Source organism: Podarcis tiliguerta (genome assembly GCF_965153285.1).
Source record: "Podarcis tiliguerta genome assembly, chromosome: 9".
Classification (NCBI taxonomy): Eukaryota; Metazoa; Chordata; class Lepidosauria; order Squamata; family Lacertidae; genus Podarcis; species Podarcis tiliguerta.
The window spans coordinates 28,499,768-28,523,438 of record NC_139542.1 but is presented as its reverse complement, the minus strand read 5'-3'; the positions used below and the strand labels follow the sequence as shown (position 1 = coordinate 28,523,438).

The 23,671-nt window shown below is 42.1% G+C and overlaps 1 protein-coding gene across 1 annotated transcript in view; it reads left to right on the top strand.

The window, feature by feature from the left end:
- The window catches only part of TRPC3 (transient receptor potential cation channel subfamily C member 3), a 58,195-nt gene that overhangs the window by 23,705 nt on the left and 10,819 nt on the right, over positions 1-23,671 (top strand). The window contains exons 3-9 of the mRNA XM_083457211.1: positions 2,614-2,799; positions 12,082-12,246; positions 13,508-13,724; positions 16,168-16,401; positions 17,658-17,922; positions 18,961-19,156; positions 22,931-23,140. Coding sequence (XP_083313337.1) covers positions 2,614-2,799; positions 12,082-12,246; positions 13,508-13,724; positions 16,168-16,401; positions 17,658-17,922; positions 18,961-19,156; positions 22,931-23,140 — 1,473 coding nt within the window. The remainder of the gene's footprint in view (positions 1-2,613; positions 2,800-12,081; positions 12,247-13,507; positions 13,725-16,167; positions 16,402-17,657; positions 17,923-18,960; positions 19,157-22,930; positions 23,141-23,671) is intronic.

Here is a 23,671-nt window from a genome sequence, read left to right as displayed (position 1 = left end):
TAATTTTATCACAGGTGTCATTGCTCCCCCCTAAAAGCTTCAGGTCCTGCAAGGAATTAAGCAGAACCACTTCTTGGCGGGTAACAGATTGACAAGACAGAAATACTGTTTTTTGGGGACAGGAGGCGGGCAGGTGTGGAGGATTCCCTGGTCCTGAATGGGGTAACTGTGCCCATGAAGGACCAGGTGCGCAGCCTGGGAGTCATTTTGGACTCACAGCTGTCCATGGAGGCACAGGTCAAATCTGTGTCCAGGGCAGCTGTGTACCAGCTCCATCTGGTACGTAGGCTGAGACCCTATCTGCCTGCGGACTGTCCCGCCAGAGTGGTGCATCCTCTGGTTATCTCCCGCTTGGACTACTGCAATGCGCTCTACGTGGGGCTACCTTTGAAGGTGACTCGGAAACTACAGCTAATCCAGAATGCGGCAGCTAGACTGGTGACTGGGAGCAGCCGCCGAGACCATATAACACCGGTCTTGAAAGACCTACATTGGCTCCCAGTACGCTTCCGAGCACAATTCAAAGTGTTGGTGCTGACCTTTAAAGCCCTAAATGGCCTCGGTCCAGTATACCTGAAGGAGCGTCTCCACCCCTATCGTTCTGCCCAGACACTGAGGTCCAGCGCCGAGGGCCTTCTGGCGGTTCCCTCACTGCGAGAAGCAAAGCTACAGGGAACCAGGCAGAGGGCCTTCTCGGTAGTGGCGCCCGCCCTGTGGAACGCCCTTCCAGCAGATGTCAAAGCGATAAACAACTACCTGACATTCAGAAGACATCTTAAGGCAGCCCTGTTCAGGGAAGTTTTTAACGTGTGATATTTTAGTGTAATTTTGGTTTATATGGAAGCCGCCCAGAGTGGCTGGGGAGGCCCAGCCAGATGGGCGGGGTATAAATAATAAATTATTATGATTATATTATTATTCTTATGACTACCTGGATGGAGTCAACTATGTCACTTTAGCACATGCTGAGCTTGCACACTGACCCACATATACTGACCTGCTGCTGCCTGGTCTACTTTTGCCAGAGGTGGTGTGTGTTGAGGTACCACTGGTGATTTATAGCACAATCCTATCTATGTCCACTCTGAAGGAGTTAGACCCATTGAGTTCAGTTGGACTTACTCCCAGGTAAGTGAGTGTAGGATTGCATGAGGTTGCTTCAGACTTTCTGAACTTTGCACAGATCTACTTGCCCCACATTTTTAACAACCCAAGTTGATCATGTGGTGTTTTTAAAAAGTTAATTATGTATTGTAGCTAAGGTTTTTGAGGGACTAAGAAGTCACAAATAAGAAGGCAGGAAACAAATGAAATCAGCTCCTTAATTTTAGAGTCTTCACCTTTCTGTAATCTTAGGACAGGAAGATAATGATTTTTGAAGTCATAGGTGTAGCCATAGTGATGCCGGCAACTCTGAGTTTTATGGTGTATTCCGAAGTAAGCTCCATTGATTTCAACAGAACTTACTCCCATGTAAGTGGCATAGGATCGCAACCCTAAATGCTTTTCTGAAATAAGGGAGAATAAGGAGGAAGTTGGGACATATTCAAAGCAAAGTTCTAAAATGGGGCAGGGAAGAGAGAGGTACATTATCAATGTATTCAGCACTTCTGTAGTGAAAGCAACCGGGCTCAAGACTTAAATACTAAAATTAACAGTGCTGAAAAGAATTCCATGAGATTGGTGTGCTAAGGAGTTTCTGAACACAAGGACCATTTTTCAGAGGTGACAGACAGTAATAACAGATTTACAGAGAGCCGTGGAATGTAAGAGACAAATGAATGACAACTAGAGTAACAGAGGGGAGAGGGGAGATAATAAAGTGATTGACTTGTACCCATCATATGGAATACTCTAGGATCCTGCTGCTCTTGATTACTTTGGTCCTCTTGGACCAAAACCAAATATGAGAGCAGCCCTTACTGTACACTCCTCCTGTGAACCTACTGGGATCTTGGCGATCGTCATCAGAGGCCCCTCTCTGTGTGCCCCTTCTGAGAAATGTGTGGAGGGTGGTAAGAACTGGCTTGTTCAGTGGTTGGTCCCCATTGATAGAATGCTCTCCCCAGAAGAACATGCCTGGCGCCATCACTGTCGCCTTTCAGATGCCAGGCTAAGAAATTCCTGTTTACCTAGGCTTTTGGTGGATTAATTTGGATTATAACACAGTGTGATTTTTGACCTGCTCATCTTTCAATTGGGTGGAGTTAGGTTCATTGCTGCATGAGCACTTTTTAGATAAACCGTTCTTTCATGTATTTGTTTTTTTAAATGTTTTCAAGCCTTGTGCATTTAATGGATCTGCAAGCCGTTTTGATGCAGCTTTTGTGGAAAGCCACACTAAATAGAATAAATCATAACAATTAATAATACACTAATTTGAGGACCTGCATATAGTGCTGCATTGTCTTCCCTGTCTCAGTGTGCATGTTGGTATCTGTGTTGCTATGCAAATTCAAGTATCGTTTGAATGCCATGTACGAAAAAGAGGGCAGAAATGTGCAACCCAGCCTAGGCAGTCATCTGCAGAATGTACATGACTAAATAAATGTGCATTACTAAATCAGTTCCACATGAATTGATGTGACTCAATAACTATTGTCTGCTTTTTAGAATGACTATCGCAAGCTGTCTATGCAATGCAAGGATTTTGTGGTTGGCGTCCTTGATCTCTGCCGAGACTCTGAAGAGGTAGAATCCATTCTAAATGGAGATTTGGAGGCTGAGCCAGTTGAAACACAAAGGCACAGAGCTTCATTGAGTCGTGTCAAACTGGCAATTAAGTATGAAGTCAAAAAGGTAAGTGACTGTCTCTTTTAGACAGTATGATACTGGATGCATTGCATCATAAACTGCCTGCGTCAAGAACCTTAAGCACTATAACAGGCCTGTATTGTAAACACTTTATGGGCCCTGTCCTCTGGACAGGAATAATTCCCTAATGTCAAACTGATTTCACAATAAGGCAGCAGAGAGATTGGCATTTTTCAATGAAAATAATAGGGACTGTCATACACGAGTCAATTATTGTGATGCAGTGTTCTCACGCATGTGCATGTTATCCATTAAAACATCCAGAGACAAACAGCCACATTTTCATCCGTCTTCAGCATAAATAAAAAGACTGGAGAAATCATTCTGTAAATAGAAATGATGTTACATCATTATGTTGTTCTTAACTGTACTGCCATTCCACTCAACCCTCTCCCCCGCTGACCATGATCCAGCCATAGTTAAGCTCTTCGGTGTCCCATTGATTTTGTGTCTTCCATTTAAATTAACAGCACTTCAAAGTACTTCACTTTGTCTGGATTGTGTGTAGTGTCAGTGTAATGGGAGGTAGATGCACCAGCGTACATTAAAAATGACACTCACCTTTTGAAAGCTGTTACTGCTCTTACAACTAATAGCTGCAACAGGCATTCGCTTGCAGATCAGAAGTGATGTATCACATGCGCACAGAAACAGGGTTTTTTGGTTCCTTTTAGAAGCATCACTGGCAGAGAAAGGGGGGTGCGCCTCGCCCCGGGTGTCATCCGTGAGGGCGGGTGACATCGCTGCGGGCGGCGTCCCCCCGGGGATGCTCGCCGCCGCCAGCACACACCCCTGGGACGCTAGCCCCTAGCCCCGCCCCCACGGGCACAGCAGCTAGCTCCGCCTCTGAGAAGCATATTTTAAGCTTGGAACGATAATGTTTGGTTAGAGTCTCTCTACATAGGAATCAGCTATGACTTGAGATATGATAGATGTACAGTATATTCTAGGGGGTTCCGCTGACAAAAGTCTTTAAAATATCCACAGAAGCAAACTCGGTTCCAAGGGCAGTTTATTTATATAGAAAACAGCCATTATAAAACTTCCAGGCCGGTGCTTTCTGGGTGTTAATGTTTACGGTCAATCACCTTGGGTCACCACCTCTGAGAAGTAATAAAACACAAATGCTAGAGGACTACGGAAAGGAAGTGACACCTACATTTATTTACATCTGAATAGGCCTGCCTTGGTGGCCATGCTGCCAGTAACAGCAAGCTTTTTCACAGCTTCTGTTAGCGATGGGTTTAAGGAAACTGACACTACCCAGTTCTTATATAGTAAATCTCTGTGTTACAAGAGCTTTCTGAGACCAAGTGTGTTGTTGTGATGTTTGTGATTCCCTCACTCCACAGAAGCTTCATTTTGAGCTCATGCTTTACCTGTTCACGGTGCCAGTGGGGGCCATTAATTTATGGGACCAGTGCAGGCTTTGTCGAGTGCACGGCTGGCTTCTGAATGCTTCTGTGGCATTTCTTCGGAAACAAGGCTCCTGCCTTCTGTAGAGTCTTGTCATTGTGATTCTGATTTTGCAGTAAGCACCCAAACTGAAAGCATGAGAGGTAGCTCTGCAGATTGTTCATAACCTGATAGTAATGTGCAGAACTTCCCTGGATAACTTGGAAAGCCACAAGTGTGCTTTTTATTCTGCACCGCAACAAAACAAATGTTTCTCTTTTTCCTAGGCATGTGCCCTTTGAACACAAATCAACTGATTAGGTTCTCTTGGGCTTTTAAAAACATTAGATCTTTAAGGATCTGTTGATTTTATAAACTTAGGACAACGTTGGAGACCTTCCAGGCTGTGGACCTAATTCAGTCCTCCAAGCTCCTCCAAATGACCCATTAGCCATTCCTAATAAACTCCATCTGCATGTCAATCTTGTGATGTCATTTGACATCACCTATTTATCATGTTGATCTATCCTACTTTCTGCTTTTTCTAGTTTTCTTTGATTAGGCTTAACAATTTAGTATTTTACATATGCTTTATATATTTTATGTACATTGGAAGTCTGGAAGAAAGTTCTAGAAACCGTTGCTCAGAATTGCTGTTGTATGTATGTACCGCAAGCTTCGCTTTGCCGTTGCAGAGGATTTACAGAAACTTGCTAAACGAGCTGCCTTTCTAGTGATTTTTACTTGGAGAACTCAGGTTTGCAAGGATAAGGACTTCTGCACTTGATTTCTTTGTAAGTTTTAAATGGAAAATACAGCTAATGCTCAGGTATTATGCTTATATTCTTCTCAAAATATTAATGCAGCCTGCTGGGACAGTTCCTGTTAGGTTTTGACAGGATTTAGCCATAAAGGAAAATAAAATGGAAACACGGTTTTACTCAAGTCTTCGGGTTACGGGACTAAAGGAAAAATGAGTTCATTGGATGGGGAATTTAGCTGGTTGTTATCAGGTTGTAAAATGTTGGAAATCTCTTGTATTGTGGAAGTGGCTATGTAAAACCCAGTTTGTTCTTATTCAATGGATCTGCTCCTTGTTCATATGCTGAATTAAATTGAAGCTGGCTTAAGAATAGTGCTACGCTTAGCATAGAGATTGATAAGAAATATTCTAGTTGAGAGCATCTTTTGTGAGAGGCAATGCAACAGAAATTCCGAAGATGTTACAGTAAGTATTAGAATAAGTAGTGACTGGAAGACTATTAGTTCATAGTCTCTTGAAAAGTTTAGGGAGAAGAAGTCAGGAAGAAAACAACAGTGCAGCAATTGATGCAAATGGTGCTACTTTAGAAATAGTATAATTTTAAAAGTACTGATTTGGGGTATAAGGAATGAAAGGAAAATGGTTAGAATCAGCTCTAATGTGCTTCAAGGAGAAATATCAATTGACAAATGTCTCTTGTCTTCTTTGCTAAAACCTTCCACTGAGTTCCCTTGTCTGAATTTATTTATTTATTTATTTATTTCTTATTATTTTTGTACAAATGCCCAGCTTGGGGGGGGGGGGGATATATGGATGACTGGAAACATGTTGCCAGTATTTTTCTTCATATTTGTGAATCAAGTATTCTGAGTTGTTCTGCACTGTTGGGTTGAAATAAACGACAGACGAGTGACAAGTGTCATATGGGAGGCATCTCCCGAGCATGTCTCGGAGAGTCCCTTTTATTGAATATTACAGCATTGCCACATATGTGCTTGTTGCTGATTGGTTAACACAAATCATATGCAAGGGTTGCATATAGGCATTAATCATCAATAGATTAAAGGTTGGGAAAGGGAACACAGAATTAGACAGGTATGAAAACCTCCTTATTAAATTATTACTAGTGATTGATATAGCAAAACTTAAAAGGGCATAACTATCGTATTCCATAGATGTGGTCAACCATGCATTAAGAACAGGTCAGGGTACGATGTTTCATGAACTCAATGTGAACTAAACATTCTAGGGTGGGTGAGGAAGGAATGCTTCAGCTCAGAGTGGTTTGCCAGACTCATGTGCAGAAGCAAAACCTCCCATCACTGCACTCTCCTAAGAGATGCTGTGTTAAAATTAGAATTAATAGCTGCATTCGGATGATCATATATTCGTTTAATAAGCTGAGATAGGAATCAACCTTGAGCCTTGTGCCCTCACATGCAGCCATCTTGACCTTGCATTCAGGCAAGCCAACCAACCAACCAACCAACCAACCAACCAGGAAACATTCAAGTTATGTATAGTTTCTTGCTTCAATAGAACCAAATAATGGCTTCAGAATAAGCAAGAATATGAAGCCATTTTCAAACCATGGCTTTGTCTCCTTGCATGTTCCAAAGTAGTTAACCATGGTTTCATGGCATGGTTCATGAAATGGGAAAGTATAGCTAACTGGAAAACATCTTGGTCTGTTGGCAAAGGATGGAGTGAAGTGGCCATGAGTGGCTTGTTTATATCTTGGCGTATTAAGCTAAAATATAAACATCTAGATATGAACATGTTGCTCTAAGACAAATTAATGGAGGTTAAATAGCAAATAGTAGTAAGTAGTAGTAGTAATTTATATCCCACCCTTCTCGCTGGGTTGTCCCATAACCTTCACAATTAGAAGAAGAGTGTCTCTGGCAGAGCATCCCGACATGTATGTGGCTAGGCAGTATTTGAAAAAGGATACTAGGCCAGGTAGACCCTAATCCTTCTTTCAGTCATTCAGGTTGGTGGCTATCGCTAGATTTAGAGGGAGAAAATCCCACAGTTTAATTACCGGTATGTGCTGTGTCACAGTAAGAAAGGGGTCAGGGGACTCTAAGGAGTGGAAATGGGGAATGCTAAGGTGTGTATCTTGGCAGGTACCCAGTGATGTCTACCCTGACACCATCACAGCTGCAAAGAATAGATAGTTAAAAACTCTAAAACTGATATCTAAAGTCATTTTAGAGTTGCTGAAGAATTTACGCATGCTGAAAGATTTTCCCAAAAGATTGATGCATGTGTTCAAGTGTGTAACTCAGCCACATCTCTGATTTTGGCTTTATATAACAAAACATGCACATTTAGTAATTTCAGAGTTTTAACATAATTTTCTTCTCTTTGGTGCAGGTGCTCTTTAATTACTTTGTGAATGCTTACTAATTTAACTGCCAATGCTAGCTAATTCAGCAGTATATATAGCAGAATGCAAGTTAGCTTGCTCCTGAAGGCTGCTTTAAGGCTTGTCCATGCTTGCCTCTCCTTCTCACTTCTCACAGGCATGCTCTGCACTTTAAAACACAATGGCTGAGCACCCCCCCTTTTTTTTGCTCCTGGAGGTTCCCCATGAAAACCTGCTCTTTAAAGCTGGATCAGAGCAAATGGCAATCTGTGGAAAACCCGAAATGCTGTTTGCTACGAATCAGCTTTAAAGAGTGGATTTTCATGGGCAAAGCTCCTGATCAAAGAAAAAGGGGGATGGCACTCAGAGCTTTAAGGTGCAGATAAGTGTGGATGAGCCCTTAATCAAAGCAAGTTTAAAACTAATCTTTATGCCTTCCAAATGTCTTGAAGATTTGTTATATTGTGTAAATGGCTAATAATAGCTTCACCTATGCTGAACGTAAGTTTAAAAAAAACAACCCTTTAAAGCTATTTTTGCTGGCATTTTCATATTCAGAATTCTGGGCACTTATTGCTTATTTGCATGCAAAAAACTCCCACAATGTTTTCCTAGCTTACCATATTGCTTAAAAGTGTTACCCATGATTATACTCAGTGGCTGTGGAATGCTGACTGGCAATTGGGGACTGGGTGGAATGGAATATCCTGGAAGAGAACATGGCTAGCTGGTTGGCATTCTGAATAGGAGCAATTCAAACAACAACATTTTGTTGCAGGCCCACATATCAGGAAACTATTGGCCTCCTGCCTTTATTGTACAAAGGGTTGCCCGTTTTGTTCTGTGCCTTTATGTACAACTACTGCATTTTAAGCAGAAAAATATTAATCACATATATGAGGGACATTTAAAATGAAATTCCCACTTGCACCAAGAAAGAACAACTGTTAATATTTTTAGTTTCTGAAAAAAACATGTTTCCAATCTCATTTGAGCCTGTGGAGGTGTTACTGTGATGTTAGCAACTCTGCAACATGCCAAATAAACAAACCTAATAATAACATAAAATTGTATGGTGATAACTATCTGTACATTCAGGAGCCTTTCTTTATAAAGTCTGAAATAGCTTATTCGAGGAAGCTTGTAATTTAATATTATTTTTAAGAAATATGCCTCAGATTCAAGAGCGGTGGCGACATGTGAATAGGTTGCTATTATAATTTTGGTAGCTGATAATGAAGCTTAAAAAAACCTATTAATGGAGCTATATCGGCAACATCATAATCAGAAGGAGTATTTTTTGCCATCATAAATATTTACCAGTGAGAAATCCCATGTGATTTAGTGTATATACAGGTGCTTGATACATACTGAGAGCCTGAAGTCTTTCTAATTTTCATAATATTAGAAATATTCCTCCGGTTCACATGTAATTTATCAGGAAAATCAAAACTGGGAATGGTACGTTGCTGTCTGCCTTGCTTGCCCTCATCGTATTGGTGGGTAATATTGCTTCAGGTGGACTTTGCTTTGCTACATTGACCATGATCAAAAATTGAAAATGAATCTGATAATGTTCTAGTCCACAAACAACTAGCACTTCTTGGTCCTTAAGGTGCCATCAAAGTCTATAGTTGTTTTGGCTATCACACAGCCCAGCCAAATACCACTGGGAAATGAAACAATAGGCATGCTTAAGCCTATTGATTTCAGTAGAATCGATAAACCTAAGTTTCCTGTGTGGGGTTGTAGCTGCTTGTTTCTTGTCATATAAATTGGGTTGGATTCATAGGAACAGAGAAAGCTGCCTTGCATCATTTAGCATGCAGCTTTTGATCTAAAGTCACACCAGTGGTGGGAGGCTGGAAGAAGGGGACTTGCCAGGAGGGATGGTGAAATATACTTGGAGTCGAGTGTGAATTTCATGCTCTTTATTCAGCTCGTAGTAGCAATGAATGAAACTTCCCCCAAAATGTCTAGCTATATATTTACACAATGGGCCCTGCACGATTGGCTAATTCTGGGCTGCTCCTGTAGGCCAATCAGGTTGCTGATTCACTTCCACCAGGAGCTGGATTGGGTGGCTCCTGCGGACCAATCAGACTGCTGCATTCTGGATCCTATTGTTCTAGGATTCAGCTCAGTACATAACAGATGGTGAAGCCAAAATGGATGGAGGAGCAGAAGTGTGGGGGAACCCTCTTGATGAGAGCATTCTGTCCATCCCTAAGCAGCCCTCTTGGTGGAGAGAGAGAGAGAGAGAGAGAGAGAGAGAGAGAGAGAGAGAAGCTGCTGGGAGAGTGAGCAGGAGTGACAGAAATAGTGAGAGATGAGTGGCCTCTATTGGCTTTAACTCTGCCTGCTGCTGGCATGTGGCCCCAACAGATTACCCCAGAGGAATGTGATTCTTGGGCAGGGAGGGAGAAAGTTCCTTCCTCTGAGCTACACCAACTAGCAACAGGCTCTCCGGGGTTTCAGCCAGGGTGTTTCTCAGCCATACCTGGAGATGCCATGGACTGAATCTGGGGCTTTCTGTATGCAAACATGTGTTCTAGCACTGCACAATGGTCTTTCAAAGCTGTTCTTCCAATCACAGAAGAGCTCTTCTATATCCATCACTAGAGCTTTGTTTGAGAAAAGTGGAGGTAAACCCAAAGATTACATTCCCTTACACAACAGGCCAGTGTCTAAAGCAGAAGCATGAGAATTTCTGTCGTATGTTATGGCACTGTGCCAATTCCATAGGTGACTATGACAGCAGTTTGTACGTAGCTAAAACAAAATGCTGTTCATCCTGAAGAGAGAACACCGTGTTTTCACACACACACACACACACACACACACACACTGCATAATAAGCAGTCTAATTACTGCTGTTAATTTATCATCACCACTGTATCCATGACATACTGAATCTCTCTAATGGATCAACCCATGCCTAATATTTGCAGAATAGCAGTATTGGCCATTTTCCTTCTGCCAGGGTTCCTTGAATCTAACCCTGTGGTTTGGATCCAACTCTGGTTGCTACAAGGGGGAGGGTAAATTCCCCACATACACGTTTGACATGAGTTGACAGTGGAGGCGGTACATAGTAGAGATAGTACTATGTAAGCGCATGACAAAAGCCGTTCACCCGGCTGGGCCAAACTGCAATGCTGGCTTCCCGGCAGCTGTGTTGCTCCCACTTGCCAGGAGGAGATGGAATGAGTGGCGGGGAGGTTGGCTCACAGGCAGAGCCAATCCAGTGCACCTGCCATTGTGCCCACACTGCCTGACCTCCCTGCTGCATTGCCGTTCCCTCTCCTCCCATTAAGTGGCAATGAGGCACCTTCTGGGAAGCATGGTTAACTTGATGATCTCAGTAGGTGGTGCTCATGTTGTGGTAACCATCCACTCAGCCATTATGCAGTTGCGAAGTGCTAGTTGTGGCACCTGCCACATCCATAGCCAGTTTCAATCGCTGAAAAGCAAGGACAGGAATGTGTCCAAAATCCCTGTCACTACGTTGTGGTCACTGGTGATTTGACCTAGTAACACATCTCACCAGCTACCACTCAATCCGAAGAGCCATTTCTACTCACTGTATTATTCTGTTCAAGGGGATGTGGGTGGCGTTGTGGTCTAAACCACAGAGCCTAGGGCTTGCCAGTCAGAAGGTTGGCGGGTTCAAATCCCCGCAACAGGGTGAGCTCCTATTGCTGTGTCCCAGCTCCTGCCAACCTAGCAGTTTGAAAGCACACCAGCGCAAGTAAATAAATAGGTACCACTGTGGCGGGAAGGTAAATGGCATTTCTATGCACTCTGGCTTCTGTCACAGTGTTCTGTTGTGCCAGAAGGGGTTTACTCATGCTGGCTACATGACCCGGAAGCTGTCTGTGGACAAATGCCGTCTCCTTCAGCCCAAAAGCGAGATGAGCACCACAACCCCATTATCACCTTTGACTGGACTTAACCGTCCAGGGGTCCATTACCTTTTTATTTTACCTATTATTCTGTTCCCTGTTCCCTAACACCTCTACAGTGGCTATATTGGGGTATAATTCCTTTTCAAACATGAAGTTTTTGTATTGGATGACCATAAATGGGCGATCGCTTGTTCAAAAGAATCTCACGCCATGTGAAAATTTTGTCCCTAATGGAGAGGCAAATTAGTATAACCTCTTTCAGCATCGTTCCTTTTATTTCATTTTAAAGTGGTCCTGTTTTGTTTAGTTTTGTTTAAGAGCACTTATGCATGGAAACGGTACACAGGAGAGGATTGTGAATTCACACTAAAAAGAATAAAGGCTTTATCCCAAGCATAGTAATGAGAGGGAGAAGCATGATTTCTAGCATGCGGCTCCTCTGTCTAAGTAGGAATATGCTTGTAGCATGCTCCAGTGTCCCAATAGTTGTGTGACAGAAAATTATTCATCATTATATAAAGATTTGACGGAAACTGAAAGGTTCTCTCAACTCTCAACTGAAATATCTCTTCTATTAACATGTTAATGTTTGCACTATCTGTATTCTTAGGAAATGGAAAATGTGAGCTGTTGCCATAGGTGCAATAGAATCTTTGTTCCTCCACATGCTGCTCCATAAATCCAATTTGCCATGCTGCTTGGGGCTGATGGGAGTTGGAGTCCAACGACTTATATTGGGGAGAGGGGCACAGGTTACCCAACCCTGCAGTGCATTAATTACATGTGCTTCAGTATCTGTGTAACTTGTTTTTCTTCTGTTTTCCCTACAGTTTGTGGCTCATCCAAACTGTCAGCAACAGCTGTTGACCATCTGGTATGAAAACCTCTCAGGATTACGGGAACAGGCCATTGCGATCAAGTGTCTAGTTGTGCTGGTGGTCGCACTGGGCCTCCCATTTCTTGCCGTTGGGTACTGGATTGCACCATGTAGCAGGGTACAAGGTTTTGTTTTTGGCTTTTTTGGTGTGTAAATGTATTTCATTTCAGAAAGCCCTCTGTTGAAGTGAGAGACCCAGTCGTGTGCTGAAGGCTGTATTCCTGTTTCTCTTGACACCTTGCTGAAACCAAATGATTGCTATTGTTAACGTAATTGTGATTATTCGTTTCCATTACACCAGAATGTTTTACAGTTTCTTATCCTGTACTTCTGTTGGGCGAGTGAATTTGGAGCATGAATACCCTAGTTGCTAAAAGGAAGTAACACTCTATGCAAATAAAATAATGCTAAGGATTAGGAATTTATAACAAGTTTCTAAACTAAATAAAATAGGTTGTGGCTGCTCTGCTTGGATGACCTAGGGAAGAGGTCCTGTATCTTCTTCTCTTCTCTCTTATGAAGAAAAGCTATCTCAAGTATGATCTGTAGGCACACGAGGCCGTCATCTTGCAGAAGCTAACGAGGTCTGGTCAATGCAAGAGCCTGAGAATTGCATGAATACCCCCTCTGGCTCAGTGATGGAAGAAACGTAGAATATAAGTTTATGAAAAGAAAAACACACACACACACTATAAGGATCAGTATGTGTTACCCAACATACTGGTGGCCTCATAGGCCTCCTGTTAATGCTGCTTACTTGAGATAATAATAATAATTTATTATTTATACCCCAGCCATCTGGCTAGGTTTCCCCAGCCACTCTGGGTGGCTCCCAACAGAATATTAAAAACATAATAAAACATCAGATATTAAAAACTTCCCTAAACACGGCTGCCTTCAGATGTCTTCTAAAAGTCAGATAGTTGTTTATTTCCTTGACATCTGATGGGAGGGGGTTCCACAGGGCGGGTGCCACTACCAAGAAGGCCCTCTGCCTGGTTCCCTGTAACCTCACTTCCCTCGCAGTGAGGGAACCCCTAGAAGCCCCTCAGAGATTGCAACAGTGTGTGGGGTTGCTTTAGACCAATTAAAATGTATGAATCAAAACCTTTTCAACTTTTGCACAGGATTGCCAACAATTTGGTGCTACTTTTCATCAAAATGTGATTCCAAAATGGTTTACAAAAGCATAAAAATATACAACAGTCATTTAGGTGAAGGATTCTTAAGTATGGCTTTACAATAGTTAAATTGCATGGAAAGAAGTATCCCTAAATTGAAAATTAGCATTAAATATGCATTTTTGGCACGTGCCATGTTTGTTGAAAGTGAAAGCATACATTGCTTAAAAACAAATATATTCTCCTTTGCTTTCTCAGCTTGGAAAAGTTCTCAGAAGTCCATTTATGAAGTTTGTGGCACATGCAGCCTCCTTCATTATTTTCTTGGGTCTGCTGGTGTTCAACGCTTCAGACAGATTTGAAGGGGTCACAGTATTACCCAACGTGACAGTTACTGATTACCCTAAACAGATTTTTAGGGTTAAGACCACTCAGTTCAGCTGGACAGAGATGCTGATCATGGTATGGGTGCTTGGTATGTATATAGCCTCTCTATCTCAGTGTCAACCTGATTACTTTCTGTGGCATTCTTTGATAAAACTACTTTCTGTCATAGCTATTGTATGCTGCTCCTGTACAGTGGATTTAATTCATTAATTCGTTCCAGGGGTCTGTGCGCACCCTGAAAAATCTGTATCCAGGGGCACAGAGCGCTTATGCGCATGCGTGAGCAGCAAAACCCGGAAAAATACTTCCGGGTTTGCCACTTTTGCAACCTGAAGTTTACATTACTAGAGAGTAACCCGAGGGTCTATTGTAGTATATTTCTAGGCAGAGATCTCACAGACAGAACTACCGTGTTTTTTGCTCTATAAGACTCACTTTTTCCCTCCTAAAAAGTAAGGGGGAATGTGTGTGCGTCTTATGGAGCGAATGCAGGCTGCGCAGCTATCCCAGAAGCCAGAACAGTAAGAGGGATCGCTGCATCTTATAGAGCAAAAAAATACGGTAATTAAAACTAAGCATCATTAATGGTTTAGAGTAGGGCTTTCCAAACTTTTCATGGTGGTGACACACTTTTAGACATGCAGCATTTCGCAGCACAGTAATTCAGTTTTACTAGCAAACTGGAGGTTAAACAAACCCCTTTCCAACCCTGGGAGGGGCATGGGGAGCATTCACACGACACACCTACACTCTGCAGCCGACACACTAACATGTTGTCGTGACACACAGTTTGGAAAGCTCTCGTTTAGAGAGTGCTACTTGTAAAATGTATGTTTTTTGAACCAAAGAGCTGGTGTAAGGTTTTGTCGCAAAAATCGCATCAGACTTCTTCCCTGTGACCTTAGATGTTCAATGCAAATTACAGAATATGTGTTGAATACCCAAGAGATCTGGGAAGAAGTCTTTCTTGCTCCAGTAAATAAATAAATCTCACTACAACTTAAAGAGATAAGAGAAGCAACATGATAGGCAGATAGATCAGCTAGCCAAATCTATAATGGCTGTTTCTTAATTTAGACTGAACTGAAAATCTCAGAGTTTAGTTAAATAAACTCTAGAGATTGCACAGCATTTCCCCATAGCCTGGGAGTGTCAATAGCCTTGATCACTGATCCCTAGAGCCTTAAAATAACTCTAGCATTTTCATTTTGCTCTCTCGGAGTCTTTATTGTAGAGGACTAAAAATAATTTTAGGGATGTGGGTGGCGCTGTGGGTTAAACCACAGAGCCTAGGACTTGCCGATCAGAAGGTCGCGGTTTGAATCCCTGTGATGGGATGAGCTCCTGTTGCTCGGTCCCTGCTCCTGCCAACCTAGCAGTTTGAAAGCACGTCAAAGTGCAAGTAGATAAATAGGTACCGCTCCGGCGGGAAGGTAAACTGCGTTTCCGTGCGCTGCTCTGGTTCGCCAGAAGCAGCTTAGTCATGCTGGCCACATGACCCAGAAGCTGTACGCTGGCTCCCTCAGCCAATAAAGTGTGATGAGCGCTGCAACCCCAGAGTCGGTCAGGACTGGACCTAATGGTCAGGGGTCCCTTTATCTTTACTAAAAATAATTTAAAAGTTGTGGGCTGTAACCAAGTCAAATTCAGAGTACAGCCGTTAAAATAAACCGGTGTTAGACAAATCTGTTGATTTCAACGAGTCTATTGTATGTTGCATATGTCTTATTCGAATACTACCCTGTACCTGTATGCCTTTTCAACTTCATTAACATCCTCTTCAAGTTCATATAAAATGAACATCCTATCTAAAATTGTGGAGGTCTGTTCCCTTAGCACAATAGAATGCCAGAAAATTTAAGAGCACCTGAATCTTCCATTAGGCATATGAGTGGGCATACACACCCACACCCACACACCACCCCACATATACTTTCTCTTTCCTTTTCTCCCTGTCACCTTAAGGTGACCCGCCTGCTCCCAGGTTAGATGACTGAATGGAATAAATCCATCAATGCTGAGCAGCAGTTTCTCTTCTACAGGTGAGAATAGGGAAGTGTTACTTTTACAGGTAGTGCTCAGGAGGGAGGCTGGAATACTTCCGCCAAGCAGCTGCTGAAGATTACCTACCTCACTTTCCTGCAGGACTAACCTAAGTCTGGTAATCAAGATAAGAGCTCAGATAATCCAAATGTGAGTTTGGGTTAGATATACAGATTTATATGTCTTGCTTGTATTCCACTTTGTGCTAACATTTCACGAGGTCTGTTACCCCAGTAATATTGCAGAATGGGCCTATGACCCTGTACATAAATCTAGTGTGACAGGTGAGATCCTTGCAGTTTTCTGCATGGAAGTGGCTTTCAAGTATGGCATGCCTTGTGTAAAGCAGCTAAGAAAGGCCGAAACCATTTTCACTTGTACAATTCCATTTCTGAAGTCAGTCTCGCAGAGTTCAGCGGCTTGCTCCCAAGTCAGTGTGTAGCAGTCTGCAGTCTTCACTGTGTTTTTATTGCTTTTCTGGTTTTTAGGCATGATGTGGTCCGAGTGCAAGGAGCTTTGGACAGAAGGACCCCGAGAATATATTTTGCAGCTGTGGAACGTTCTGGATTTTGGGATGTTGTCTATTTTCATTGCCGCTTTCACAGCAAGGCTGCTGGCCTTTCTACAGGCGACAAAAGCACAGCAGTATGTGGACAACTTCATTCAAGAGCCAGACCTCTCTGAAGTCACACTTCCACCAAACATAGAATATTTTACTTACGGCAAGTCAAAGAAATGTTTCCGTGTCTCTAGTATATTAAAATGGCTAGCATCCTTTTAAAGGAATAGCATGATTATCACAGGAGATGCTCAGTGGAGCACAGCTGCAACAATATCATCCTAGCAGCGGCATTGCTATTACTTACTGGGAGGGACAGGATAGTTTGGGTCTACTGGTGCAGCCCCACAGCCCCCACATTGACCCTCCCAGTAAGTAATAGCAATTCTGCTGCCACGATGCTGTTGTTGCAGCTCTGCCCCACCAGGTGAGTTGCACCTGTAACCTCATATAACCACCCAAGCATACTTGGGACGCAGGTGGCGCTGTAGTCTAAACCACTGAGCCTCTTGGGCTTGCCGATCGGATGGTCGGTGGTTTGAATTCCTGTGATGGAGTGAGCTCCTGTTGCTCTGTCCCAGCTCCTGCCAACCTAGCAGTTCAAAAGCACGATAAATAGGCACTGCTGCAGCAGGAAGGTAAATGGTGTTTCCGTGTGCTCTGGCCTCCGACACGGTGTTTCATTGCTCCAGAAGCAGTCTGGTCATGCTGGCCACATGACCTGGAAAGCTGTCTGTGGACAAACGCCGGCTCCCTAGGCCTGAAGCGAGATGAGCACCACAACCCCATAATCGCCTTTGACTGGACTTAACCGTCCAGGGGTCCTTGACCTTTTACCTTTACCTTTACTTTTTTGAGCCCAGTACAAACTTATGAAACAAGCCTCCTCCTAAAGATGCTACTCCTTGCATGTGACCTTATAAATCATGAAATAAAAGTTTTGATTTTTCTTCTGCAATTACATTTAATACATTGATCTCCACCCGTTGGATCTCTTCTATCATGCCCTCAAACAACTTTCTATTTTCCCCCCTATTTTTGTTTTAACAGCATCCAGCTTGAAGAAGAGTGTTACAAAGCTTGGTGTCTGTTTTCCAACTTTTAATAAATAAATAAATCCAAATAAAGATATTATTCTGTTGAAGTTTTGAAGGGCTACAAACATTTATAAGTAAATCAAATCACTTTAAAGCTTTCTGGCCTTTTTCATCACAAAGTCATGAATTAATTCCTCCAAATCAACTTCTCTTACAAGGTCGTGGTGAATTCGAATTACTCAAAAATATCTATTCAGTGCTATAAATATGTATCTTTATCAAGATATATGAATATAGAACAGCCAGATATTTTATTTTTTTAACAAGCAATAAAAAAATACACGTAAAGCAACAGTTTCTTGTTTATGTCTCTTTCTTTCAGCTCGAGATAAATGGCTTCCATCCGATCCGCAGATCATATCAGAAGGTCTTTATGCAATAGCTGTTGTGCTTAGCTTCTCTCGAATAGCTTATATCCTGCCTGCGAATGAGAGCTTTGGCCCATTGCAGATTTCCCTTGGAAGGACCGTAAAAGACATTTTCAAGTTTATGGTCCTTTTTATTATGGTATTCCTTGCCTTTATGATTGGGATGTTCATATTGTACTCCTATTACCTTGGAGCCAAAGTAAACGCAGCATTTACGACGTAAGTAATGCGTATGAAAAAAGGACAAAAGTTTTGTATCCTCTTTGTGGTGGAGGCTGCTGGAAGTTTACAGTACAAGTTAGTTTACACATGCATGTCCATCACAATAACTTGTCACTCAGTTCATTTGGATGGATTCAGCTGATTCTAGCTTCTCCTCTGTCCCCTCCTACCCATAATTGCCTAGCCCGAGAGTAAATGTTACTGAATGTATTTGAATTGCAGTTATTATATAGGTATAACCAGGTGCATTATGTAGTCAGACAAACTATTTAACATTCTTATGTTGTTTTTTAAAAAATGAAGCTTACAGGGCATGCGATATTGAAGATTTGTATGAATGTACAGCAGATTGAGAATGGTATACCATACAGTCACTCATATAATAATTGGATTTTTCCTGCAAAAAAATGCCGAATCTACACCATTCATGGACTAATGCATTTATAGTTGTGGCATGTAATATTGCACATGTGTGTCCACTGCGCATGCTATAATACGCAGTGGCATATAATAATCATGCATTTTTCATAAAAGCAAGCAATTGTTATAAGAATCGCTCTGTGCTATGTTGAAATAGCTGTGCATGCACACACACATGTACATTTGGTGCTTTTATATATAAAAAGTGCAAGTCTGTTGTGACAAGTTGAGCTATGCCTCTGCACTATATTTCATTTAATTTTTGCACAGTTTGCAGGGAGTTCTAGAGATGATGCCATTTACTTTATTAAACAAGTATCTAATCAAAGTTGTAAGGCAGCATCCTGGTGTACAAGGATATAAAAAATGGCAATACACCACCACTTTCCCCTGTCAAACTTAATTCTGTTAATACAGCTCACCAGCCGCAAACATAATTGGCAATATGCAAAAAAGCCACAGGGGAATCAAGTTATCTGAAAACATTTTATGTTGCGAGCATCTTGTTTTGATTAAATGTCTGCACTAGGATCTTTGAATCATCTACTTTTAAACAAAACAATTTACAAGTATTTATATTTGAATTCATTAACATACCATTTTTTTTCCATACAGAGTTGAAGAAAGCTTTAAGACCTTATTTTGGTCAATTTTTGGCTTATCGGAGGTCACGTCAGTTGTCCTCAAATATGACCACAAATTCATTGAAAATATTGGCTACGTGTTGTATGGAATATACAACGTAACAATGGTTGTGGTTTTACTCAACATGCTGATTGCCATGATCAACAGCTCCTATCAAGAAATTGAGGTGGGTACTTTTCTGCTTTGTTTTGCCCACCCACCTTGCAAAGATTTGTTCTGTATGTACTGTTTCTCAGCTTACCATAACTTCTTAGACCAGGCATAGGCAACCTTCGGCCCTTCAGATGTTTTGGACTACAGTTCCCATCATCCCTGACCACTGGTCCTGCTAGCTAGGGATCGTGGGAGTTGTAGGCCAAAACATCTGGAGGCCTGAAGGTTGCCTATGCCTGGCTTAGACCCTAAGGTATGTTAAGAAAGTTCATGGGAAGAAAGCTTTCCCATTTCCTCTTCCTCCCTTCAGCTACTGTCACCCCCCACCTATAAAGTGTTGTAAAAATAAAGATAATGCTGTCAATGGCTACTAGGCATGATAGTCAGAAACTGTATGCTTATGAATCCATCCATCCATCCATACTCAGTGATCTAAGCCACTGAGTCTCTTGGGCTTGCTGATCAGAAGGTCGGCGGTTCGAATGTGCGCAACGGAGTGAGCTCCCGTTGTTCTGTCCCAGCTTCTGCCAAACTAGCAGTTTGAAAGCACACCAGTGCAAGTAGATAAATAGGTACCGCTGTGGCGGGAAGGTAAACGGTGTTTCTGTGTACTCTGGTTTCCATCACGGTGTTCCATTGTGCCAGAAGCGGTTTAGTCATGCTGGCCACACGACCCGGAAAGCTGTCTGTGGACAAACGCCGGCTCCGTCGGCCAAAAGGCAAGATGAGCGCCGCAACCTCATAGTCACCTTTGACTGGATGTAACCATCCTGGGGTTCTTTACCTTTTTTTACCTGCTTATGAATACCAGTTGTTGGATACTTCAATGGGGGAGAGTCGTCTTGTGCTTGGGTCTTGCTTGCAGGCTTCCTGTAGGCATCAAATTGGTCATTGTGAGAACAAGATGCTGGACTAGACAGGCCAGTGTCATGATGCATGATTCTGATCGGCTGCTCTTGTGACTGAAGGCCCCTCATATAAAAATTAATAGTGAGATAACTTCACACTCCATTTCTGTACATATTTATTTCCAGCATTTAGGTACTGCCCCATCACAAAAAAATCCTTTGGGAGGTTTACAAGTGAAAATTAAAACCATAAAATATAATTATAATTCATCTCTGTGTTAATAAGAACATAGGAGAAGCCCTGATGGGTGAGAGCAAAGGTTAGATTTTCAAATTCTCTGTAAGCATAACATGTTTTCCAAAATTGAATAAATAGAAATGTGCCTGATTTGCATAATTATTATGACCCGAGTACCAGGAAATAGGAGATTTACTGTAACAACATAGACTTCCCCCCTCCACCTCACATAATTAATTTTGTGATTCTGATAAATAATTATGTCACACTCTATCAACACAGTCATCTTTGCTGTGTCAACAGGACTCTGTGGTGCTGCCGATTACATTAATATGAAAACAAATATTAAAGGGTCTTTAAAACCTGATTTATTGTAACATAAGCTTTTGTAGGTAGCTTACTTGTTAAGATCCAGGAAGTATCAATTTCAGTTTGAAGATATATCCATGTATACTAGGTTGGATCAAAACATGCATTTCTGTGAACAGAAGAATCTCTACTAAGCAGACAGTCTTGCTAACAAAAAGGGGTGTGAGACAATTTTTGCCAGTCCCCCCTCCCCTATTTAAAAAGGTTAATATCTGGTAAGAGTTGGTGAAAATGCATTCTGGGAGTTTGTTATGATGACTAAACTGCATTTCCAAATATTAATTATTCAGTGTGTAACCTAAGCATCTTTTTCTGCTTACCATATTTAAAGCTTGGTTCTAATCCTAGGTGCATATTAGAAATACGTAGGTGTTTATTCTAAAACAGCCAAGGCTATACTTAACATCTGCAGGGTGTCAGGTTTTCAAAGAGGGCTAATGTGTGTTACTTAATCAATTACTGATAGCCACATTTTTTATTCCAGAAAGCGCCTTATTCAGCAGGACTGCAAAACACATCATTAAAAAAATTAATCATATCATCCTGGATGTTTATGTTCTAAACACAGTGCAGTTGAAATAGATAATAGTATATTTTACATGTAAATAAGATGTAGGCATGCTTGGCAAATAACTCCACTAATCTTGGTTCTCAAGAGAAACTTCCAGCGCTGTAGTGTTATTTTTTAGTATCCCGAATAATTAAGAATGTTATGCATCCTGGGAAATTCGAAGAAAGTTCAGTATGTTTTCAGACTAATTGACTGCTTTCTTTTTAATTTTATTGATTAGATTTTTATCCCACTCTTCTTCTAAGGTACTTATTGCCCTGTACATGTTTCTCCTCCTCTGTATTTTATCCTCACAACTCTGTGAAGCAGCTTAGGCTGAGAGTGATTGGCTCATGATGATCCAGTGAGCTTTGTGGCTTAATGGGGATTTAACTGTCCTGGGCCAACGCTCTTATCGATACAACACTGACTCTTCATATGTTGCAAACAATGGTATTTTACAGTGTTGAACCTCCTCAGACCATTTCTTCAGTTTAGCTGTGGGGAACACGTCCAAATAACTCTGCATTGTTAATAGGTTTATTTTTATTACTTAGAATTATAGCTCTCTGTATTGCATTACCCAGATGACTGTGGGTTTCTATTCAGAGCAACAGAGTTTCAGACTGAAAGAATCTCCCCAAGAAATTTGTGTTCTGGCATGGGGCTTGTGTTGTTGTTGTTTTAAAAAAATCCTACTAGGCATGGCTAAATTTGTGGAAGTGCGTAAGTCACTCTTTGGATATCAGCCATACTCTTGTTTTGTCCCAAGAGTACTGAAAAGAAGACGACGAGATTCAAGGACTTGGGAGTCATAGAATATAGTGTGGGGGGGGGGGAGGAAACAGGTTGCAATCCTAAGCATACTTATTAGGAAGTAAGTCTCATTTTATTCAGTACATCTGGGTAAAGATGTTTATGATGAGACGGAGAGAATTGTGAAAAGGTGAACTTTGACAAAACAAAAGTGAATATTTAATGCCAGCAGTAGCAGCCCATAACCAGGAGACTCCATACTTCAGAAGATTGCCCTCCAACTTGTGGAGGGTGTTCAGAACAAGGATGATATGTATGTGGAGCTACGGTGCTAGATCCTGCAGAACTTCCTCCCATTACCAGAGAACACCTGAAGTGTGAGCACCACTGGATATGCCTAAACCTTGCCACTTCCTTGCAGGATAGTTCATATAAGTCACTGGAGAACAAGTATGGCTTGAGAGACTTTGGTAAAGAAAGAGGAGGACTCTGTAATCCTGAAGATCAGAGTGTCCTGTGATAACACTTGTGCTTCTCAGTAAACCTTGTTTTACCCAGGAGACAGAGCAGGGAGTGTACAGTGGTACCTCGGGTTAAGTACTTAATTCGTTCTGGAGGTCTGTTCTTAACCTGAAACTGTTCTTAACCTGAAGCACCAATTTAGCTAATGGGGCTTCCTGCTGCCGCCGCGCCGCCGGAACCCGATTTCTGTTCTTATCTTGAAGCAAAGTTCTTAACCTGAAGCACTATTTCTGGCGGAGTGTGTAACCTGAAGCGTATGTAACCCGAGGTACCACTGTAGTCCTTTGTTCTTCCTTCTTTCTACTAGTTATTCACTGCTGTTTCTGTTTCTTGCCTCTTCTCTTCTCATCTTTTTAATAATTGAAATTGCTTGTTTGTTATTCGTGTTTTTATCCAGTAAGGCACTTTATATGTCCTTGCACAGAAAAGTGGGTAAAAATAATGTGCAGTCGAGTAAGACCATTCATAAATAAATAAATGGACATTTCTTTGTTCCCAATGTAGGATGACAGTGATGTGGAGTGGAAATTTGCTCGCTCTAAGCTCTGGTTATCATACTTCGATGATGGGAAAACCCTGCCGCCTCCATTCAGTCTTGTCCCAAGTCCCAAGTCTTTTGTTTATTTCTTTATAAGGATCATTAAGTTATTTAAGTGCAGGCGGAAAAGACTGCAGAAGGATATGGAACTGGGAATAGGCAACTCAAAATCCAGGGTAAGTGCAAATCAGACTCACTCTGTTTCATGGAACATTATTTTTTTAAGCTTTTGCTATTTCTTGAACTCTAAGTAATGGTTTGCACTGATGAAGTATGCATTTCTGATCACATTCTAGGGTCTTTTCCAGATGTTGTTGGACTACAGCTCCCATCATCCTTGATAATTAGCCATGCTGACTAGGGCTGATGGGCATTGGAGTATACAGTGGTGCCTCGCAAGACGAAATTAATTCATTCTGCGAGTTTTTTCGTAGAGCGAGTTTTTTCGTAGAGCGAGTTTTTTCGTAGAGCGAGTTTTTTCGTCTTGCGAAGCACCACGGCGGGGAGGGGTGGGGAGAAGCAGGGCAGCTGCCGCAGCCAGTCCTTGGACTCACCCGCGCCTTGTGGACACCGCACGACGCGGCTGCTGGAGGGCAGCAGGGCTCAGGAGCGCGACTCCGGCTGCAACGCTGGCTGCTGGCGGCAACGGCTCCTGAGGGGAGCGCGCGAGGGCGGTGGGCAGCGGCGCGAGGCAGCCGGAAGGTCGG